Below are 23,777 nucleotides of genomic sequence, written 5' to 3'. Positions count from 1 at the left end.
ATATGAAGTCATTTAATAATTCTCTAAAGGTAGAATACTAAAGACAATGAGTGACAAGGACTTCATCTTAAATCTTATTTGATTGTTTATCCCTTTACCAAAAACATCTGAGACTATATTCCTGATATGAATCCAAGAAGGTCTTTTTTTTTATCCTGATTCAAGTGAGCACAAATATCAGTGAGTTAAAACTATAGGCCCTGCCAAGAGAGTATGCTGTCACTCACTGATCAACTTTATTAATGTTAGAAAGAAGTTTGTGTCCCTTTTGACTAGTTAATGAACATGTTAAAGAAAGGGATCAGGTGCTGTATTGTTGGATCTAAATTTCTTTAAAATGCAGGTAACTAAGAAATGACACTCATTGATTTGTTCAAGTACTATATTATCCCAGCATACAAATTTCAAACCCAGTCCTTTAAAAATTTCACAGTTTATCTCTCAGGAAAATTTTGTGGTTATTATAGAAATGTTAGCAGTTACAATAAAGAGCTAATGAAATATGCCCAGTGCTGTTAAGTTATAAAAATGTGCTTGACTTACCTAAGAAGTTTTTCTCACAATTGAAAACCAGTAATATTCAATTATGCTTGTTAGACTGCAGAAGTAGCAATTAATTTTAAGCAGTTTTGTGCCAAAACTGAATTCTTTTTTCTTACTGTTATTAGCAAGGACATTTTACTTCATCCTAAACATGTCTCTGGAAATTCTTGAAAAAAGATACTGCTCTTATTTATGAAATTATCAAAAACATACATATTATATCTTTTATAGGAATTATTATTGTTTTTAGCATGCTAATTAGGTGAAAAGAATCTTCCATAGAGATGGTTTCTATGTCCCTGAGTTAGTTCTTGTGCTTCAGACATTTTACTTTTTAATGCCTTTGGTTTTAGTTCTTGTGGTATTTAGTACTGGAACTATCCAAATATTTTCTCCCTAGGTTTGCAATCACCATAAAATCTATTGTCATAGATTGGGCTCTATGGCAAAATTTGTTTATGTAATATTAAAATACTAAAAGCATTAAGATATTTATCAAATCTGTCATTTGTGTCTTAGATATGGGGGAATCCTTTGATTAGACTGCTGTTTCATAGATTTAATTAAATGTTTTAATTACTTTTTCTTTGGGGTTATGTTTTAATTTTGATTAGAGAAGGAACAAAGAAAGTGGGAAGACCTAAATTTCAGAAACTTTAAAATTTTGCCAGTTAGGTTAAAGATGCTTTTTATCTGAGTGTATACATAATATCAGTATTTATAGTAAATAATGGATCCAAAGTGATCAGAAGAATAAATAGGAAATCATTTTTAGGAAATTTCTTTAACTTCCTCTAACACTTATCTAGCATTCTTATCTGAGTGAGTATAATTATTAAACAACTTATCTACTCTTTTTTAAACAGCTTATTTTTTACTAAATTCAGGTCCCACAAAATTCAGGAAGCTGTTATTTGTGTGTGTTGCTATGTGTGGAACCTGCATAGGTAATCAGCAATAACTAAAAAGTAAATCTTATAATAATTACTTAGTTTTTCTTTTTTAGTTTTTGAGTGTTAACTCTTAAATGTGCACATTTTAAAAACTATTGCCCCCCAAAATTTGATTAATAGTATTTCAGGATTTGACTTTAGTTGGGATTTTCTTTTTCAGGTTTTAAGTACCAGCTTGTAAAATTTTATGTTGTTTAATATAAAATGTAGTTATATAAAATATATGATTAATTAAATGGATGTTCTTGAATATGATTTCACATTTTTATTTTAAAATTCTGATGGTAAGATTAATTAGCCAAATGATTGTGTTTTACTTTGTTATTTTGGTAAGTTGATAACAGTTGTGCTAAAGATTATTTCTATTTTTAGCATAACGTTTTTTACATATTGGAGCTTCATGTTAGCATGTATTAAAGCATTTAATGATCTTTTACATATTATAACTTAAAAGAGAACTATTCAAAGCATCTTGACAAAAGAACAAATAGAAGCTTAAGCATATTGAAATCTTGGTAATAATTTCTGTTAGAACATGCTCAGAACAGTGGATAAGCTTCTCTATCTTCCTTTCCAAATTAGCTGAAGGTGTTCCCAAGGTGAGGGTTTAGGCTGATTGTGGTCTTGATGGGCCTTGGAGCTTATGAGACTGCTAGAATATTTCTTTTAAGGTAATGTATGTGATTTTAAACTGTTAGGTAAAGAAGAGTGATCTACACCTGTGTTGTTCTGTAGTAACCATTAGTCACATATAACTAAATTAATTAAAGTTTCATTTCCTCAGTTGTACTATCCACCTTTCAACTGTTCCATAGTCACGTGTAATTAGTGGCTGCTGTTGTACAGCACAGATATAGGACATTTCCATCGTCACAGAAACCTCTGTTGGCCAGTGCTCATCTAAAGCATTCTTCTCATTTTCTGTAGAAGGTTTCTTAATTAGGATATACAGCTATTCTCATCTCTTCATCATTTGGAATATTTAAAAATATCAGTCACCACACAGGTGGTGAATCTATTTTAAAAAGCATGGGGAATGACATTGTCTTTTAACTCATCACTGGGTATGACAAGATAAAAGAAAAGATCATTTTAGCAAAAGCTTTTTACTTTCTTGCATCTTTTCTCAGTAAGCATCAGAAAATAATTATGCCTTTCTGCTTTGCATAGATGTTTCCAATATTAATTACATGAAGGATGCATTAAAATCAAGAGCACAGTACACAGCTCCAGCCTCTAGAGCTAAACAAAGTGGCTGCCCTGAATTTGGGGTTATCCATATGATTGAACTGAACCATCCAAACAGGAAAAAGGGAATCTGTTTTTGCTAACTTAACTCACATTGCTTGTATGTTTTAACATTCCAAGGATAATTGTGTGATCGCTATAATTGTAAATATTCATCCCTGGTGTACTCTATTACTCTTAAAAAAGCCAATTTGGATGGATGGGATGAGGACATTAAAGATATTAATGTGGATTTGTTCTTTAACAGTGAAAGGAAGATACTCTTAGATTTTCAGTTATATATTCACTCAAGTTGGAATAAATGTTATGGTTCTATTCACTAGACACTCAGATTTTCTCTCATCACCATTCCTGAGGGAGAAAATGTAAGTGCGTGGGAAAGAAGGAAGACAGTCTCATGATAGCTACTGTGAGCCTGACATTCTTAAATGAAGCTAGAATTCTAAAGACAATTTCTGAGTACCACATTTTATTTGAACATCTTAAATTACTTGTAGTTTTTTTTATTTTTTTTTAATAGTTTGACTTCTGGTAGATTTTAATCATCTTAAAGCATACATATTCTTTTCTCTTAATTTTGAGATTGTTTGCTGTGATACGAAATCATACTTAAGATTTAAATGCATGATTAGATCATTAACTAGAAAAAAAACTGGCATCTATGTGCAGGTGATCAGATGACATAAGCAGTCTGGTTTTAATTTGTAGCCAGTACTGATTGTAACTAAAAGAGACTTGCTCTTTTTGTGGAATTGGCTGACTATTTCCCTACATCTGGAGTTAATAAAGTCTTTGAGACCACATCAGTTGCGCTTTGCCGCAAGAACTCTTTGATCTGAAAAATCAAGACTGGCACAACTGCTGCTTCATAACATTGCATCTATGTTTTTGCAAGCTATGGTTAAGATACCAAAAGTAAAGTTCTTTGGCTGGGTTAGAAATGCTGTTAGATGGGCCTAATAACCAAGTTTTTCAAAACATTTTTATTAATATATAAACTTTGAACTTACGTTAGTAAATATATGATAAACTTATGGTAGTTTAGTTTTTACCATTTTCATTTGTAAGATCTATCCTTCAAAAGTCCATTTATTTTTCAACGTCTGTTTATAAAAACTAACATTAAAAATAACTTTACCTCTAAAATGAGTCCATTTTATTTTCTCTGTATAGTTTCAAAATGTTTACAAGACTAGGCAAGTCTCTTCTCCTTGGTGTGATCTATATCGGTTTTTCTTGCTTTACATGACAGCCATCTATTAACCATTATCTGATCAGTATATTATTTATTTGACAGCAATTTGTAAAGCAGTAAAGTGAGGTTTATCTTTTTATTAAAGTAAGTATATTTTGTTCAGAATACAGTGAATTGAATGGTAATAAGGATAAAGAAATATAAATTGATAAATTATGTATAAATTTAAACTGGCAAATTATGTAGGTTTTTTTGTGAAATGACATCAAAACTGGAGTTTTTCATAATGATCAGTGGGAGGCTTACCTACTGTTTCAGTCTATAACCTGTATAGAAATAGAGAATTTTTTATTTCATACTTTGAGATCAGTGATGATGTATATGATAAATAAGCATTTGTGACAAAACAACAACACATGTTCTAATGCTGGTTTCTAAATTTTATTTTCATTGTATTTTCTTGCTACATATTTGGATTTACTTTATTTGTTGTTGTTTGTGGTTTTAGCCTAGTTTGGGAAAATCGATATATAAAGGGAACAGAGAGCATCTATCTGTGGCTGAATGTAGACACTGAATCTTGATTAAAAGAAAAAAGTACAAAATTCCTCTCCTGAAAACTTTTTCTTACCTATCATAGCCTATATAATACATTCCAAACACATTTGTGTATACCCAATTATTTCATTTTCACACTGTTTTTATGTAATACTAAGCTAGAAAACTGTTTAATATATATATATATATATACATATATATATATATATATTCATATATATATATATATGAATGAAACATTTTATCTATCATATTGCCCTATCTAGGATCCTTCTGGATAATTCATAAGAATATATTTTGTCCCAAGCTTCTCAGGTACCACAGGTGTATTTTTACCTTTGGGATCTGAAAGGTAGGAAACTAACCTGAGTTCCTAATCCATTAAAAAGACACACCTGTGCAAGTATCAGCACAAGTAGCAAGAAGAGTAAAAATTAGCTTTTTAACCTTTTATGTAGATGAATTTTTCAGATCACATCAGACAGCTGTAAGAAACAGTATTTGAGGACTGAACAGGAAAAATACATAGCATTATAATTGCTCCTATAAGAATGATACTATTAGCTAATACTTGGTGAGTGATCATTGTGCTAAACATTTTATATATATTATCTTGTCTGATCTTCCTACCAACCACCTAATGTAGGCAGGTACTGTTAGCACTATCTTTCAGATGAGATAGTTGAGTCTGGAGGGTTAAGTAATTTGCCAGAAGTCTTTATAGTTAGTTAATACCTCAGTGAAAGACTAAATGGAATATAAATGATAGTTTATGTAAATAAAAAATTTGGCTCCCATTGTAATCTCAGTGTGTGCTTCCTTGACTTTTTTTTATTAGTGCACAGAAATATGTGCTCAGGGTAAAAATATCAAACTGTGTGGAAGGGCATAAAGTAAATGTCCTCCTTCCCAGTTCTAAGTCCAGATGTGTAACCATTAAGTTTCTCATGTATAATTCCAGAAATTTCTTACGCTTATGAAATAAATATGATTTTTTTACACATGCTCCCATAATTTTAGTTAATGGGACTCTCAAGTGGACTCTTAGGATTTCTACTTAAGCGGACTCTTAGGATTTTTATTTTGGAATGAATTTTAATGTACATATTCTTATCAGACTAAACAAAAGAAATGTTTATACACTGTTCATAATACACCTTTCCATTCTTCCTGACTCCCGCTTTACTTTTACAGACCATGTATTACCTTAAATGTATTCTTTTTTCATCTTGGTTTCAGTGGTCATCATGAAAATGGTTTGATCATGTTCTGAGTGTTAAAGTTATGTGGCCTAGCCGGTGTTGCTCAGTGGTTGAGTATCTACCGTGAAGAGGTTGCTAGTTCAATTCCCGGTCAGGGCACATGACCGGGTTGTGGGCTCAATCTCTAGTAGGGGGTGTATAGAAGGTAGCTAATTAATGATTCTCTCTCATCATTGATCTTTCTGTCCCTCTCTCCCTCTTCTTTCCTCTCTCTGAAATCAGTACAAACATTTTTTTAAAGTTATTTGATTGACCGTTTAGTTTTCCGGAAAAATGCCAATGTTGTCCATTTGCCAGTTCAAAATGTTCATATTTTGCTTATCTGAAGCAAAGATGTGCCAAAGAAAATTAGTGCTGCTCTGACAAATTAAATGAGATTCTTAAATAGTAATAAAGCATAGTAGCACTTAATCTAATGTATTTTTTAATAAATCTTGTAACAGAGAAAAGAATGAATTTTTATGATTAAACCCAAATTTTATTTCATGCTCTGTTCAAAAGACATTTGTTTCCATCATCACATTTTGAATCATGAGTTTATATGAATTTATGTCTTGTAAAACAGAGTCAACATTTATGACTTTCTTCAACCACCTGGTATAATTGTCACACAAAAATATATTACAGGAATATAAGGTGGGGCAAAAGTAGGTTTACAGTTGTGAGTACACAAAACAGTTTATTCTTGTATTATTATTTATTAACAATTGCATTATTTTTCATACAAACAACTAAATCTACTTTTGCCCCACCCTGTATTTGGAGTAGTATTTTTCTCTAGTAAGCAGCTAAAAATAAATATGTAGATAGTAACCAAGTTAGACATTATTTATGTGGATTTAAGCAATTTCTTTGGATCTGTGTTAGGCCTTCGTAGATATGAGGTAATGGTCTTTTATGGCCCTTTATACTGCTACAATCATTATACATAAGTGATATGAGAGTAATTTACATTTTAATTAAATTTCGTATTTAATTTTAAGGTATATGCACCATCCCCAAATTCAGATGATTTCAACCGTGAATCTCCTAGTTATCCATCTCCCAAGCCACCAACCAGTATGTTTGCTAGCACTTTCTTTATGCAAGGTAAGTACTGCCAAATAGTTGTCAAATACTACAGCAGTTATCTATTGTATATTAGCTAAAATTGTACAGTTGTGAGGAAAAAGAATACCTTTATAGAAATTCAGACATTTTTTATCTAGGTATTTTTGGCTGATGTAAATGAAAATTTATTTTTTTAAATTCTCTAGTGTGATTTATTGCTGACTGCATTGTTGGACTATCCAGCAAACCATTGGAGTGCCCATCTACTATTGATTGAATTTACAATTGATTTAAACTGAGAAAAATGAATTTTTCATTTTATAATTTAAATGTATGAAAGATATTAACAACTCTAGGTTCTTATTTAAATTACAGATTCATATCATTCCTAGATTTATCAATATGAATAAAGATTGAATATCATAGGACAGAATACAACTTGTTAAGATAAAGTATTACATTTCCATTAATTTATGTCTAGCAAATCATTTTTATTTGGTCTCCTGTGGTTTGGACTATGGAAAGTGTATACTATGGGAGCAATAAATTACTGCATAAGTGGTTCCTTGACTTTACATTGGTGAATGAAGTCTTTGCTAACATTTCATTTGAAGGCTGACTGTAATATAGGCATTATCAATTACTTAGGTTTACTTTTAGAGCAGTGGTTCTCAACCTTCTGGCCCTTTAAATACAGTTCCTCATGTTGTGACCCAACCATAAAATTATTATTGTTGTTACTTCATAACTGTAATGTTGCTACTGTTGTGAATCATAATGTAAATATCTGATATGCAGGATGGTCTTAGGCGACCCCTGTGAAAGGGTCGTTCCACCGCTAAAGGGGTCGCGACCCACAGGTTGAGAACCGCTGTTTTAGAGAAACTTTTTTATTCTGCAGTTTCAGAATGTTTGATATAATGTAAATTGTTATAGATTAAGGACTTTTAAAAAATATTTATGAGTATACCACTTAACCTAAAATTAAATCCAACATATCACCAAATTTGGAATTTTTATGATTCTTGCTATTAAGCGAAGTCTTTTGAGGATTTTTATAATAGCTTACCTATTAGTTTGAATAACTTTTTCTCTAACTGTAAAGTTTTATTCCTTCTTTTTAGATAGTCATGCAGTTTGGAAGGGAAGAAAACTAGATAGATGACTAGATTGGAAAGGGGAGGGAAAAATATCTGGAGGGTACCCTTTGAATTTTTTAGCATCATCAAAATAAGAAAAATTTTTAGCTAAGGAAAATTTTATATTTCTCTTTTTGTCTTAGATGGGACCCACAATTCTTCTGATCTTTGGAGTTCATCAAATGGGATGAGCCAGCCTGGTTTTGGTGGAATTCTGGGGACCTCCACTTCCCACATGTCTCAATCCAGTAGTTATGGCAGCCTTCATTCACATGACCGCTTGGTAGGCTGTAACACATGACTAGGGTGTAGCAGCACTTTGTCCACACTTGTGTTTCTTATTGGATTACAAGTGTAAGATTTGGTTCTGCCAAAACTTCTGAAGTTTGAAATATGTCTAAGCTTACTGCATTAAGCATGACACTTTAGCTGCTAACTTGTGATGTTCTTTTTGACCTGTTACAGTAGTTGTCCAGTTATATGTGCATATTATTAAGAAAATGTATTTAATACAGTATGTCTCTTTCCCCCTTTCTCTAGAGTTATCCTCCACACTCAGTTTCACCAACAGACATAAACACGAGTCTTCCACCAATGTCCAGCTTCCATCGTGGCAGTACCAGCAGTTCACCTTACGTTGCTGCTTCACACACTCCTCCCATCAATGGATCAGATAGCATTCTAGGTGAGCTTTTTCAAGTTGGCAAAACTCCCTAATTATGGGAATTTCAGTCAACCCCATACCTTTTAATATATTTTTAGTATTGAATTTAAAAATTAAAGAAAGGAAGAAAAGAAATATTTTCATTTTTCTTAGTGTAGAAACATCTTTAGCTACTAAGTACAACACATGCAGAGTATTTGCTGGTTTATTATGACAGTTGTGAGATAACAATAGAGAGCACCCTAGAAATAATGGCAGAGTGCTAAAAAAGTATCCCAGCTTGCTAAAATTCTTGATTTGTTTTTCTACTTGAAATATTCAGGAACCAGAGGGAATGCTGCTGGAAGTTCACAGACAGGCGATGCACTTGGAAAGGCTTTGGCATCTGTGAGTATCGATTTTATATATTGTACTAAATGAATATTATACTGATGAAATATAGTGATTATATTTTGTGGGTAGTATGTGTCATAGTTAAAGGATATAGTTATAGCAGGATCAACTTCATTACTCATTTAGCACTATCTTCAGTTTGTATCAATTCATGATGCCCTTAAAACAACTTTTGAGAACATTCCCACAAGATCTATTCTTCTAACTTTAATTTAAATATATGTCTTTGTCTTAATGAAATAGATGTAGGCATAAGGAAAAGAAATTTGTAAAGCACAAATTTCTGAGATTAATATTTAAAGCTATGTATTAGTTTCAAATACTTAGTGATTTGCCCATTAACATAAGTCAAGTGGAACCAAGAAAGACAACTCAGTTATTTCCTGATCCGGAGAAGGAAGTGCTTTTATAAGGAATTTTTCCTAGACAGAAAGTATTTTACATATTTTTTAAAAGGAAAAAATAATCATGTGCAAATGATTCATTCAAAATAATAGGAAATGAGAGCCTTCCCTACAAAAAGCCAGATTCATTGAAGAATTTGTGCTAAAATTAATAAAACTGATTTGGAGGAATTTCATAGTATTTTCTTGAGCATCTAGTTTATATCACATCAAGACATTAATGGCAAAGCAATGATTTGCTTTAATAAAAGCAATGATTATGTTTTAATATGTGATCCGTAAAACATTAAAACTGAAATCCCTTCTTTTGGAATTTTTTGGGGAGGACATTTACCAGCAATTCACAAAGATTACAAATCTAATAATTTAAAGGAGGTTCCACTTCTGAAGTTTTTCCTTAGGGTTTTTCTTTTTTTTCTCCTGAATAACATGTCTCTCAGAATTCTCACAGACTTGTCTTACATTTTCTATGAAGTGCAGTTAACTTTGTCAAATACATTTGCTGCTGTTCATGAGGAGGACAAACCACTTAATGTGAAAGTAATTAATAGGAAGCAACTATTGAACCTTTAAGGAAGTAAACCTCTTTGATTTTGGTTTCTGTAAATGAACCTTTCTTTGCAACCAAGTACAAGTTTCTTGAGAAATGAAGCCAACTCAAACTTATCTATCACATAATGGAGCCCTGCACAAAATAGAACTCAGTAAATATTTATTGAATTCAGTCTTTTCATCATATGACAAAAATAATGGTGATAACATAACCCACAGAAATAGCGGCTATAATTTGAATGGTTACTAGGTGCTAGGCAGTATACTAAGCATTTACATGACTTTTTTCATTTAATCCTAAAGAAAACCTTGTGAGGTTGGCATTATTTCTCCCATATTACAGATGAGGAACTAAGGTTTAAAAGGTTAAGTGACTTGAGCTCAGAAAGATTAAGTCTCTTGCCCTAGGATCACCAAGGTAGGTATGGTGAAGTTCATATATATTAAATGAGAACCCAGAACTGATGAGCTTAACTCCTTTGTACTTCCAGAAAGAACAATGGTGCAGTGAGTTGTTTTACAGATTGGTGAGGATTAAACAAAGGCAGTTGTCTATTTAATTGCCACCTGGTGAAAATACCTACTTAGGAAGAAAATTATTCTATAACTAGAGGCCTGGTGCACAGATTTGTGCACTGGTGGGGTCCCTCAGCCTGACCTGTGGGGATCGGGCCGAAACCAACTCTCCAACATACCCCGAGGGGTCCCAGATTGCTAGAGGGTGCAGGCCAGGCCGAGGGGCCCCACCGGTGCATGATCAGGGGCCAGGGAGGAACCGCAGGAGGGCTCCAGGGCGTGTCCGGCCCATCTCACCCAGTCTAAATGCACCATACCCCAGCAGCAAGCTAACCTACTGGTCGGAGCTTCTGCCCCCTGGTGGTCAGTGTGTGTCATAGCGAAGCGAACGGTCAGACACTTAGCATATTAGGCTTTTACTATATAGGACTAGAGGCCCGGTGCATGAAATTCATGCACGGGTAGGGTCCCTAGGCCTGGCCGGCGATCAGGGCTGATCAGGGCCTTCCAGCTGCCAGCTGGGGCCTCTCTTCCCCAGCTGCCAGCCGCTGTCTGGGGCCTGCCTTTGCTCCATGCCGCCCCCTGGTGATCAGTGCACATCATAGCAAGCGATTGAACTCCTGGTCTCCCTGTCAAACTCCTGGTCTCCCTGTCAAACTCCTGGTCTCCCTGTCGAACTCCTGAGGGGATACTTTGCATATTAGGCTTTTATATATATAGATATTAAGTCCAAGGGCCTCTCAGGTATTTGATTGGCCTGCCGTATTCCTTGTGCTAATTCTGAAAGAATCCAGTAGTATATATTGCACATGTAGGAGGATAAATAATATTCGAGCCTTTAATACTAGGAACTTTTAAAAATATAACCTGCATTTCAGGGGCTTTTTTCTCAAAAGTCTGTTTATTATATTAAAAGAAGATTTATGGGAAGCAATCTTGGCATTCAGGTAGGCAAGAATTAGTGATGTCCTTCAAGCTCTTTTTTAGTTACCTTCCAAGTCCTTGACTATTTTCCCATATTTATGACCAACATATGAGCCAATCAGTTGGCATTTAGAAAAGTAAATCCAAAATCAGTGTTAGTGGAAGCTAGGGAAGAATGTTTAATCTAGTTAGTGGGTGGGCTTTGGTTGTCATGGAAACTCAGTTCTGTCATCCTATGTTGTTACTAGGCAGGAGCAGCCAGGTCATTCCATAAATCATTTCTGTCATAGCTGATGGTGATGCATTCCATCTGCTCCATCACTGCATGCCATAGTCTGCACACTTCAAATCCCTTCCTTCAATCCATCTGCTGCCCCCTCCCCACTGGACACCTCCCCCAAATACATTCTTTCTCTAACAGACTCACATTCACTTTAGTGCTCTCAGAATGTACTGAAAAGCAAATATATTACATTGGACATAGGAAGGATTAGAAGAGATGAGGAGAAGGAATTTTATGAGGATTACATTTAAGAGTCTGGCATATCAGAATTTTATGTTTGATATTATAGATCTTTGAAAGTGGTGACCATGAGTATTTTGAAATGTTAAGTTCTTTATAATGTGACATTTTTAACATAGCATCTAGTTTTAGTTGGAGAAGCACCATCCTATTATCATTGGAAGATATTTCTAGCGCCCCAGTTGTCTGTTATATGTCTTAGAAGGTCTTTCATGTGTAAAACATCAGAGGGTACAACCTTTGTTCTTCAGTTTAGGTATTAAAGAGCACATAAAATACTGTGTGATTAAACATGTAAAGCCAGATAATACATTTGCAAAGGTTCCTTTATTTTAGGTTTAAGCCTGGATAATTGTGGTCTTAATCTCAGGATAGCTAAAAAGAGAATTGTACATGAAAGTATTTACACAAAGTTCCCAAAGCCCTGTGGATTATGCATTAGTTTAGATTATAAACTAGGGTAGATAGAAGGAAAGGAAAATCTGGGCATTCGTGCCGTTTCTAATGCATTTCCCTGAACATTTGCCAGACAATAACCCTTTAAGATTGTGCCCATGGAGAGTTATATAGAGGAAGAAACATCTGGTTTATTTCAGTGCTTAATACCATATCAAAACACTTGGTCTTTAATTTAGAGGAGATCAAACAAGAGAACTGTTTAACTTTGTTGATTATATCAGACTTCTTTGTGATAATTTATGTTTCGATTTCTACCTCAGAGCAAAGAAGAGAGAGAGAGTTTTAATCTGGATAGTTAAATGGTCAGTAGTCTTTGACAAAAGAAAAGAAAATTCAGGGAAGTTGATGTTTAAAAGTAATTCATGAAATAAGTGTCTTTGTTCCTTAGACTCAATAACATTAGCATAATAAAGATTAACTGAAATGTGCACTGTAGTGTTTAAAAAATTGGGCTCACAGTTCCAGGGTTGGGTTTCGGAGCTCCCTATTGTTTCTTTTTTGTCTGAGGCCCTTTTCATTACCCTCTGGCTTATTGGCACCCTGCTGATTGGAATAGACCATGACTGATAGGAGGAGGAGCCTTATTTGTTGCAGTAAAATGAGGCATATTACCTCTTAAGCCTGGCAGAAGGTATTGGGAGTTATTCATCATTGGTCATTTAACAGTACTGAGGACCATGGCTGCATGCGGAATGAGCCTTACTTTGTGTTTATGCTGTAGATTCTAAATCACTCCCGTTCCCATTTTTAAATGACTGACTTTTTTCTTTTTTTTCAAACATCACTGTAGGAGTCCTTTAAGGTCAAAAAGTAATGTATTCCTGATTTAGAATGCTGTCTGTTAAATAAGACCTTATGTTTAGAATTTCTTAAAGTAACACAACAATTTCTATATAGAATAAGTATAATTTGTATGTTATTTGGTAATAGAATAATCATGCAGAGGTGAAGTTTAACTAAATGACCTGTGATCTAAAAGTCTGTATTATTTTGCCTTTTTAACATTGTGTTGCTCCTCCTCTCCCCACATACACATTCTTTTTATGAAAGCAACAGGGACAAAAAGCCTGTAGTTCAGGAAAAGTATTAATAACAGTACTATCTGTTATCACTTTAGTAGAACCAGGGAATGTGATGGCTGAGTAGAGAAAATTGTTTTTATTGTACAAATGGAGAAGTTGCTTTAGAAAAAACACACTAAAAGTTATATATATATTTTTTTACTTGATACGTTTTTGGTACTTCTATTTTCACAGTGAGTTTTAAAAGCTCATGCCTATTTTATATACAGCATTCGAGCATTTTGCTAAGTCATTGCAAGGTAGTGATAAGTACCTCTAAAGTAGAACTTCTTCCTTCTTTGAGATAAAGAAATTGTCACCAGCCCTGGCCAGGTTGTTTAGTTGGTTGGAATGTCATCCCATACACCTAAAAAGGTTGCGGGTTTGATTCCCGGTCAGGGCATATACCTAGGTTGTGAGTTTGATCCCTGGTCAGGGTGCACAGGAGGCAACCGATCAATGTTTCTCTCTCACATAGATGTTTTTCCCTTTCTCAAATCAGTTTAAAAAAAAAAAAGAAAAAGTTGTCACTAGTCCTTTGCATGATTAGGGATTATGTAACACTAATGGCAGAGTTATCAGGGAGAATAAATATTGATAGTTTAGTTACACTCTCAAAAGCTTATACCTGCCTAACAGTGTGGTATGGACAGCTGAGTACATTAATTCTCAGAAATAGTGGAGCCTCACTATATTGTTCTCAAAGCTTCACCATAAAACTGATTTGTAAGTGAATTCATCTTTATAACAAGATCTTTTTCACCCTTTTGGTATTCCTGTTGCGGAACCCCATTTACATAAATACTAAGGTAAATACTACCACTTACTGAGTCCTGCTTTAAATCAAAAAGTATTATAGCAAATTTTAAGTGTTGGGCTCACAGTATTAATCTGTCAAGTATTAAAAAAAAATTGAACACCTACTTGTACATGATAGTGACAAACAGTAATGGATTTAATGTTGAATCTGCCTTCAAATAATTTACATTCAAGGAGAGAAGATAACATAGGCATAGAAAAAAATAATGATAGTGTATCACATAGTGTGAAGTAAAAAACCAAAGAAAAGTACAGGTTATTCTAAGAGTACAAAGGAGTGACATTTGAGCTGTACTGTGATGTGGTATAGAATTTCATGTGGGAGAAGTTAAGGAACAGGAGCTTTGAAAGGATAAGCTATGTTCAGAAAATGAAAATAAAATTATTTTGTTTGGATAATAGGGTACATAATATTTTATGTAGGTAAAAGTGTAGAAAGATATGTTTGTGACCAGATTATAAAAGATATCAAATCTCATTCTGTTTTATTTAGGCAACAGGAAGCACTGCATGGCATTTGACTGTTCAAACTGGTGAGGACAATAGCTCAGGCAATTATGTATGGAATGAAAGAAGCAAGGAGTAACGGGTCTATAAAGACTTAAATAGTTTAGCCACAAGTTCTAGTAAAGGTCTGAGGAAGTGTCATGGCACTGAGAATGATGTGTACCTATTCCAGAAACTAGAGAATTGTGGGTATTGGAATCTATGGTGGGAAGTGTGGAGGGACTTGGGGAAAGGAGGAGAGAAAGTGGCTCTCATCACCATGAGAAGGGTGGTGCTAACTGAGGCAGAGAAAACAGAAGAGTAGACAGGGGAAAGGGTAGGAAGCTTGGGGCAGTGATGAAAGTTTGGGTTTGGACATACTGAGCTTGAGATGGAAGAATAGGTCCCTATGGAGAAGTCCAGCAATCAGTCTGAGGATAGAGATGTCAACTTAGAAGTCATTCACAGAGAGGTCATAGTTGGTATTTGTGAAGAATGGTTTTACCAAGAGTTAGCACAGATAAATAGAAAAAAAAAACTGAGACTAGGGCTCTGGGGAGATCTCCATTAAGGGACCTGGAAGGGTAAAAGCGGGGTGGTCTACGTAAATAATCCAAGGATTTTTTAAAAATTCTCAAATAGTAACTTTTTGAAAGGATGATATCATCCATTCTTTCAACAAATATGTACATACTTACCAGCACTGTTGTAGAGTATGAAACTGCTGCACATTCTGTATAATTCAGATTTTTGTCTGAATAAGACCAAGTCCTTGCTTTTCTGCAGCATACATTTTACTAGGGAAAAGGATAAGAGACTGATAATTGGCAAGTAAACAAACTTGGACAATTAGAAATTAATGTAAGCAGTATGAAGAAAACAAAAGCAGGAGGGTTGAACAGAGAGGGAATGCTATTTCTCCAATGCTTTCATGATGTTGATCCTTACAGACAAGGAAATTAAAAAATCAGTCATTTGGTCTAGTTTATGATGAAGTTCTGCATGGAATTGAAATGTTACCAACCTTTTCCTCCCTTGCCAATATTCTCTTTTTTTTTAAAATTGATTTTAGAGAGGAAGGTAGGGAGACAGGGGGAGGAGAGACATCAATGTGAGATAGATATCAATTGGTTGCCTTCCATATGTGCCCTGACTGGGAATCAAACTTTCGACCTTCCAGTGCACAGGAACGACACTCCAACCAATACCGCCAGGGCTCTCCCTTACCAATATATAGTCAAGGCATATTCCATAAAACTTAGCATAAGTTGTTCAGAAAAGGTATAATTATTTGAATCTTAAACATGAGAAATAGTAATTTATAAAAGTAAAAGGGTATGTGGAGATTTGTTTTTGTTGAAGTTTGATGAGCTTAATCTAATTTACTTACATGGTTGAAATAAATTACTATGTTTATGCAGGCCACTGGGAACCAAAATTTGACTGTTAGCTAATTTTCCCATGTGCCCTGAATTTTTTAAAAGGTAACAACTGTAATACCAGCAATATTGATCTTATAACATACTATCTTCCTATTACTAAGTCTTCCCATAAAGTCTTCTGAAGACTTCTTGATAGCTTTGCTTTTTCCAAAATGGCTTTCTAACTTAAATATACAACTTCTGGATCTGCTATTTAGAGAGAATTTGTGTTTAAATGCATTTACAATTACAACTTAGTAACATCGTACAAATTGAAGTATTTTATTTGAGGTAGATATATCCATTTCTATGCAAAGGAACATAGACTTTCTGGCCTCTTGCAATTTAATTAGTGCTGTCTTATTTTTTAAAAATGAAATATTTGATGATTGTGATTTCTGGAATTTTGCTTTACATGAGACTTTCCCAACATCTGACTTTTTCAGCATATTACACTGTCTTTAAAACCAATTCTGAGACTCCTTATATAACATAATTTGGGCCCCTTTAAATGCATTAGAGCTCTAAGCTTATTCAGAGCAAGGTTATTTCTGTTGGACGACTCTCTGCACCCACTAGTCATTTTCCTTTTTAAAATATTTGACCATAATATGTTCACGTAAGTTGACTTGTCTGCTTTAAGTTAAATGCTGAAATGTGAAGATGATTTATTATGACCATTATAAGAATAGGATTATCTTAGAGAAGACCTTTTGGGGACCCTTAGTGCCTAGATTAAAGAGACTTTTTAAATATTTAATGGTTAATTTAGGTCAAATTGAATGAATTTCTGTCACTTTTTAAAATATACATTTTATTGATTTTTTTACAGAGAGGAAGAAAGAGGAATAGAGAGCTAGAAACATAAAATGAGAGAGAAAATTGATCAGCTGTCTCCTATACACTCCCTATTGAGGATGTGCCCGCAACTGAGGTACATGCCCTTGACCAGAATCAAACCCAGGACCCTTCAGTCCACAGGCCGACACTCTATCCACTGAGCCAAACCGGTTAGGGCTCTGTCACTTTTTTTGAGCAGTAATGAAATATAAAGTATTGCAACAGCCCTGGCCAGGTGGCTCAGTTGGTTGGAGCATCATCCCATACCCAGGGGGTCCTGGGTTCCATTCCTGGTCAGGACACATGCCTAAGATTGCATGTTCAATCCCTGGTTGGGATGTGTACCAGAGGTAACCGATCACTGTTTCTCTCTCACATTATCTCTCTCTCCCTTCCTCTCGCTTTAAAAATCAATGAAAAAAACAAAATATTGCAAAAAAAACTTTTAGTTGAAATGCCAAAATATCTGCATCCAGATTTGTTATCTTTTTTAAAGTAAACCTGTTAGGGGGTAAAGTCCACAGATCATTTTGGGAACATTTTTTGAAGGACTTTCATGGTTTTTTCACTTTCCTCCACGGTGACAAAATATCTTTTGAGAGAAAGTTTGATTTTTTTATAGTACTCACATATCACTTGGAGCTAAATTTGGCAGAAATGTAGTTGATCAAATTGAGAGCTTCTTTGAAAAATAAAGGGTAACTTTTGAAAAATGATTTTCTTTGGCTTTTAAAATTTTTTTAAAACTCTTCAAAAGGTAAGTTAATAGTTTCCCGAAATAATTATTTTTAATGGATATCACTTATTTATATGGTATATTCTAAAAACATTGTTTATCAAACTTGTTATTTTATAGTCACTTCTCTTTTTGTTTTAAAATTAGGAATATAAATTATTTTCAACTAGGATAACAAAGAAATAGAGATGATCTATTTTATTCCTCCTGTATTAGTGTGTGTGTATATATATGTGATACTTTGTAATCCTAATTTTAAAACTGGATCCCCTGTAGGGGGCATGCAGGAGGCAGCTGATCAATGATTCTCTCTCATCATTGATGTTTTTATCTCTCTCTCCCTTCCTCTCTGAAATCAGTAAAAATATATATATTTTTAATTATATTTTACTGCTTTTTAAAGAGAGGAAGGGAGAGGGATAGAGAGGTAGAAACATCGATGAGAGAGAAACATCCATCAGCTGCCTCCTACTGGGGATGTGCTCGCAACCAAGGTACATGCCCTTGACCGGAATCTAACCGGGGACCTTTCAGTCCGCAGGCCGATGCTCTATCCACTGAGCCAAGCCGGTTAGGGCAGTAAAAATATATTTAAAAATAAATAAATAAATCCATACAAATGGATTTATATTTTTGCTGTTGTCACATATTTCTATGTGTATATCTTTTGTTTTCTGGTTAGATTTATTCTCCTGACCATACCAGCAGTAGTTTTCCATCAAATCCATCAACACCAGTTGGATCACCCTCACCTCTCACAGGTAGGCTTTTGTTTTATCTAACTACTTAATAACATGTAGGAGCTACTTGGAAATATTTTTAATTAATTTTTTAATAAAATCCAGTAAAATTTCATGAAAAATATAGATTTTGAGAAAGTATGTAAACAGAGAACTTTCCTCTTGGGTTCATTTTTTGAGACTATTGAAATATTTGCTACTCTTGAATTTTTCATATCTTCTCTCATTCTTAAAATAATTTGTAATCTCTAAGGATAATTGTTTGAACAAGATAAAAATAAGGCTAGGCAATTGGATGAAGGCAAAATATGGAGAAGGAAATAAATCAAAAGTTTTCATAAGATAGCATAGAAAATAAACAAAGTAATCTATTTAAAAGTACATGTAACTTCTTTCTTCCTTGTTTGCTCCATTTCCCTATACCATGTGTGCTACTCAAAAAATGAATTCGACTCAAAAAATGAATAATTGTTTTTGCTAGATAATTTGTCTTTATTTTTAGGTTCAATAAGTTATTATTTCATATATACGTAAATAAATTCCTGGGGGAAATGTTGGGTTATTTTTGCTAAGGAAAAGAACTCTGTGAATGTAGATAAATATTGTTAGTGGAGTTAAGTAAGTGGCTCAGATTTGCTGTGTTTCTTTTTTTTTCACATTAGCTTTAAGAAGTTTCAGATATATCCTTCCTACAGTATAAATTTGTTGCGATACAAATGTTATTGTAAATAGGAATTTTTAGGTTTATTAGAAATAAAAATTATAGGAAAATGTTTAGTATCTGTTAAGCTATAATTTAAAAACTTAAATTTTATTTTCTACCAGTATTTGGAGAAAAACTATGCTGAAAAAGAAAGGTATTAGTTCTGAGGAAAGCTATTAGGCTAGTCAGGCAAATGGGTAAAACTTGCCATATTCCTCCAACAGTTAACCTCAGAAATGATTCTCTTTTCCTGTTCAAGCCATTAGTTAAGTTCGTGTGGTTTTGTTGTTGTTGTTAAGCCTTTTTTGCATTGTGCAGGATTTCTGAAAATCAGGGCTGTGGTGTATCCAGTCCCTGGCTATCACCTGTGCTGTGTGTGTTAGCCAGTGACTCTGCTCCGAGCATTCCGATGTGGAGATGATGAACTGCTGGCAGCTGCTTTCAGCTATTAGCAGGTTCTGCCACTTTCTCAGACACCATGGCTTCAGCTGTCTAGTAAAAGTTGAACAGCTGTTCCCCACATAGACTGGACTATGAAAGACCCATTGATTTAAAGTTGTTGTTTAACAGAGCTGAAATTACCGGAAGAATGATGTAACTTTAACCCTAATCACCCTCTTGGCAGAGTTTTACTGAAATTATCAGTATCATTTTTGCCAGAGCCTGTTTCACTTTCTCATCTGAGGTGCTACCTTAGCCCTTACTATATGTTTCCACTGCCTCTGCTCCACTGCCCAGTGAGATAGCTATAAAAGTGTCCTTTGCTTTTCATTAACACTGGATAGGAAAGCAGGCAACAGAGGAGCTCAGCATCTATGAAGTGACATCAGTAAAGTGGAAAATCAGAGACTTAGACATTTTTCAAAAAAACGACAGACCAAAGTCGAATCTCACATTTCTCCCTCCATCTTTAGTTGATGTTTAATGGGTGGAGTCCTCTTTTCTCCTTAATTCAGCTGATTAATGAAAAATCTGTGGACTGTTGAATTGTGTAATGAAGCTGTTAATAGGCTTTTAAATTAGTATTCTAACCAAAGAAAAATACTTTTGAAAGGGCAAACCGACAACTGATTTTATGCAGGTGTATCTCCCATCTCCTGTGTCTAGTGATTCCTTTTTATCACCACACACACACACACACACACACACACACACACACACACACCCCTTCTAAACAAAAAGACGACTCTGGCAGCAAGATAGAAGAGAAGAGTGACTGTATCTATTACAGTTGTCACTTGGGAAGACATTAGTATTTGAGTTAAGTGAATGTGTTTACTAAGGGAACTTGGAAAGCAGACAAGCAAAACCATATTTTGACTTTCTTTATCTGCTTCTTGAATATAAGTGAATAAAAGTTTAATAATTTCAGTACTCAATGGCAATCTTCAGAACATTCACAATGAAAATAAAGAGGAAAGAAAGAATTCCTCAGTTTTGGTTAGTTTAATCAATAAGATATTCATCTAAAGTAGGGTGCTCAAGATAAACTTCATGAAGAGAGTAGTATTTTAAAAGGAGGTGAATAGAAGTCTCTGGTTATAAAGGGAAAAGCATAACAAAGATGCAGATGTAAAGAAGTGTGTGACCTGTTCCTCCAGAGCCATTGAGATGACTGATTATGAACTCTTCATGTGTGGATGTGTGAAGAGCTAAGATGGAAAGGTTGGCTGGGGCCAGATTGTGAAACACACAGCACTAAATGCTACCTTAAGGATTATCCAACCTTTCCCAAGCATAGGGGAATCTCATGAATGTTTGAGTTTAGGGTGCAATTACAAAGGGAAACAACTAACAAAATAAGAAAATGCATGGTAAATGGTCTTAAGATTTTCTCTCAGCCACACAAAATGTTAGTATCAATTCTTTAAATTTATTAACCAATCTTATTAGGCAAAGTACTTGCTAAGTCCCACTCAGACGAAGAACAGATCAGAAACATTGAGTGAATTTTAGATTTAGTGATCAAAGACAGTCTGCCCTGATTTTCTAGCTGAGTAATTTGATGCTGTTGTCCTGGTCATCTAGCTAGCTTGTTATCTGGAAGTGGTCAATAAATTTTAATATCAGGTAGATTTATTATAACCTTGAATAAAAGCTAGCTCTTTGGGGTGCTCACTAAAAAGCCCAGGGCAGTTACAGAAATTAACTATATTAATAGTTGAAAGCTTATGCCTATCTAATAAAAGGAAGTAGGAGCCCAAAACTTCTATAAGGGCATTATGCTAAGTGAAATAAGTCAGACAGAGGAAGATAAATACCATATGATTTCATTTATAAGTGGAATCTAAAAAAACAAAAATAAAATAAACACTGATACAGAGAACATATTGATGGTTGCCAGATTGGGGGATGTGGGCAAAAAGGGTGAAGGGATCAAGATGTGCAAATTGCCAGGTATAAAAACAGTCATGGGGATGTAAAGTACAGCATAGGGAATATAGTCAATAATATTATAATAGCTACTAGAGGCCCAGTGCATGAATTTGTGCATGGGTGGGGTCCAGCTGGCCCGGCCCCAATCGGGCCAGATCAGGGCCAGGCCTGTTGGGAGGAGGAGACGGGGGGGGGGGGGTGTTGGCCGGCAGGCCTGCCCTGATCAGGGCCCAATCAGGGCTGGGCTGGCTGTGGGGCGGGGCTGGTGTGGGGTGCAGCCCCAGGCGGTTGGCTGGCTGGCCCTGCCCCTGATCGGGGTGGTGGGGGCCCATTGGGGGTGAGGCCAGCCAGGGGGAGGGGCTGCAGGAGGTTGGTTTGGTTTGCTGGCCACAGTGGGCGTCATAGCGACCAGTCATTCCGGTCGTTATGGCGTTCTGGTCACTGGCTTTTTATATATATAGATATATGATGTCAGATGGGTACTAGACTTACCAGGGTGATCATTTCTTAAGTTATATAAATGTCTAATCACTGTGTGTATACCTACAACTAATAATATTGTATGTCAACAGTAATTGAAAAATAAAAATTTTTTTTTTAAATTTATTGCTTAAAGTATTACAAAGGGTATTACATATGTGTCCATTTTATCCCCCCGCCCTAGACAGTCCCCTAGCCTCCCCTATCCCCCAATGTCTTATGTCCACTGGTTATGCTTATATGCATGCATACAAGTCCTTTAGTTGATCTCTTACCCCCCTACCTCCTGCCCCCCAACCCTCCCCGGCCTTCCCGCTGCAGTTTGACAATCTGTTTGAGGCAGCTCTGCCTCTGTATCTATTATTGTTCAAAAGTTTATAATGGTCTCTATTAACCATGAATGAGTGAGATCATGTGGTATTTCTCCTTCATTGACTGGCTTATTTCACTTAGCATAATGCTCTCCAGCTCCATCCATGACGTTGCAAATGGTAAGAGTTCCTTCCTTTTTACAGCAGCATAGTATTCCATCGTGTAGATGTACCACAGTTTTCTAATCCATTCATCTACTGACGGGCACTTAGGCTGTTTCCAGATCTTAGCTATGGTGAATTGTGCTGCTATGAACATAGGGGTGCATATATCCTTTCTGATTGGTGTTTCTGGTTTCTTGGGATATATTCCTAGGAGTGGGATCACAGGGTCAAATGGGAGTTCCATTTTCAGTTTTTTAAGGAAACTCCATACTGTCTTCCATAGTGGCTGCACCAGTCTGCATTCCCACCAGCAGTGCACAAGTGTTCCTTTTTCTCCACATCCTCTCCAGCACTTGTCGTTTGTTGATTTGTTGATGATAGCCAGTCTGACAGGTGTGAGATGGTACCTCATTGTTGTTTTGATTTGCATCTCTCGGATGATTAGTGACTTTGAGCATGTTTTCATATGTCTCTTGGCTTTCTGAATGTCCTCTTTTGAAAGGTGTCTATTTAGGTCCTTTGCCCATTTTTTGATTGGATTGTTTATCTTCCTTTTGTTGAGTTGTATGAGTTCCCTATAAATTTTGGAGATTAGGCCCTTATCAGATATGACATTGGCAAATATGTTTTCCCACACAGTGGGTTTTCTCGTTGTTTTGTTGATGGTTTCTTTTGCTGTGCAGAAGCTTTTTATTTTGATGTAGTCCCATTTGTTCATTTTCTCTTTAGTTTCAAGTGCCCTAGGAGCTGTATCAGTGAAGAAATTGCTTCGGCATATGTCTGAGATTTTGTTGCCTTTGGATTCTTCTAGAATTTTTATGGTTTCCTGTCGTACATTTAAGTCCTTTATCCATTTTGAGTTTATTTTTGTGTATGGTGTAAGTTGGTGGTCTAGTTTCATTTTCTTGCATATATCTGTCCAATTTTCCCAACACCATTTATTGAAGAGACTATCTTGGCTCCATTGTATGTTCTTGCCTCCTTTGTCAAATATTAATTGAGCATATTGGTTCGGGCCGATTTCTGGGCTCTCTATTCTATTCCATTGATCTATATGCCTATTCTTGTGCCAGTACCGGGCAGTTTTGAGAACAGTGGCTTTGTAATACAACTTAATATCTGGCATTGAGATCCCACCTACTTTGGTCTTTTTCAGGATTGCTGTAGCTATTCGAGGTCTTTTTTTATTTCAGATGAATTTTTGGAGAGTTCGTTCTAGATCTCTGAAGTATGCCATTGGTATTTTAATGGGAAGT

The 23,777-nt window shown here is 35.1% G+C and overlaps 1 protein-coding gene across 3 annotated transcripts in view; it reads left to right on the top strand.

Moving 5' to 3' along the window:
* TCF12 (transcription factor 12) overlaps positions 1–23,777 on the top strand; it is a 361,079-nt gene that overhangs the window by 305,729 nt on the left and 31,573 nt on the right. For all 3 annotated transcript variants that reach the window (XM_081093085.1, XM_081093086.1, XM_081093087.1), the window contains 5 exons: positions 6,743–6,848; positions 8,092–8,231; positions 8,489–8,633; positions 8,935–8,999; positions 18,429–18,507. In XM_081093085.1, coding sequence (XP_080949211.1) covers positions 6,743–6,848; positions 8,092–8,231; positions 8,489–8,633; positions 8,935–8,999; positions 18,429–18,507 — 535 coding nt within the window. The remainder of the gene's footprint in view (positions 1–6,742; positions 6,849–8,091; positions 8,232–8,488; positions 8,634–8,934; positions 9,000–18,428; positions 18,508–23,777) is intronic.

Source organism: Myotis nattereri (assembly GCF_964212035.1).
Source record: "Myotis nattereri genome assembly, chromosome: 1".
Lineage (NCBI taxonomy): Eukaryota > Metazoa > Chordata > Mammalia > Chiroptera > Vespertilionidae > Myotis > Myotis nattereri.
The sequence above is the reverse complement of the archived record's forward strand: the minus strand, read 5'-3'. Positions and strand labels throughout refer to the sequence as shown.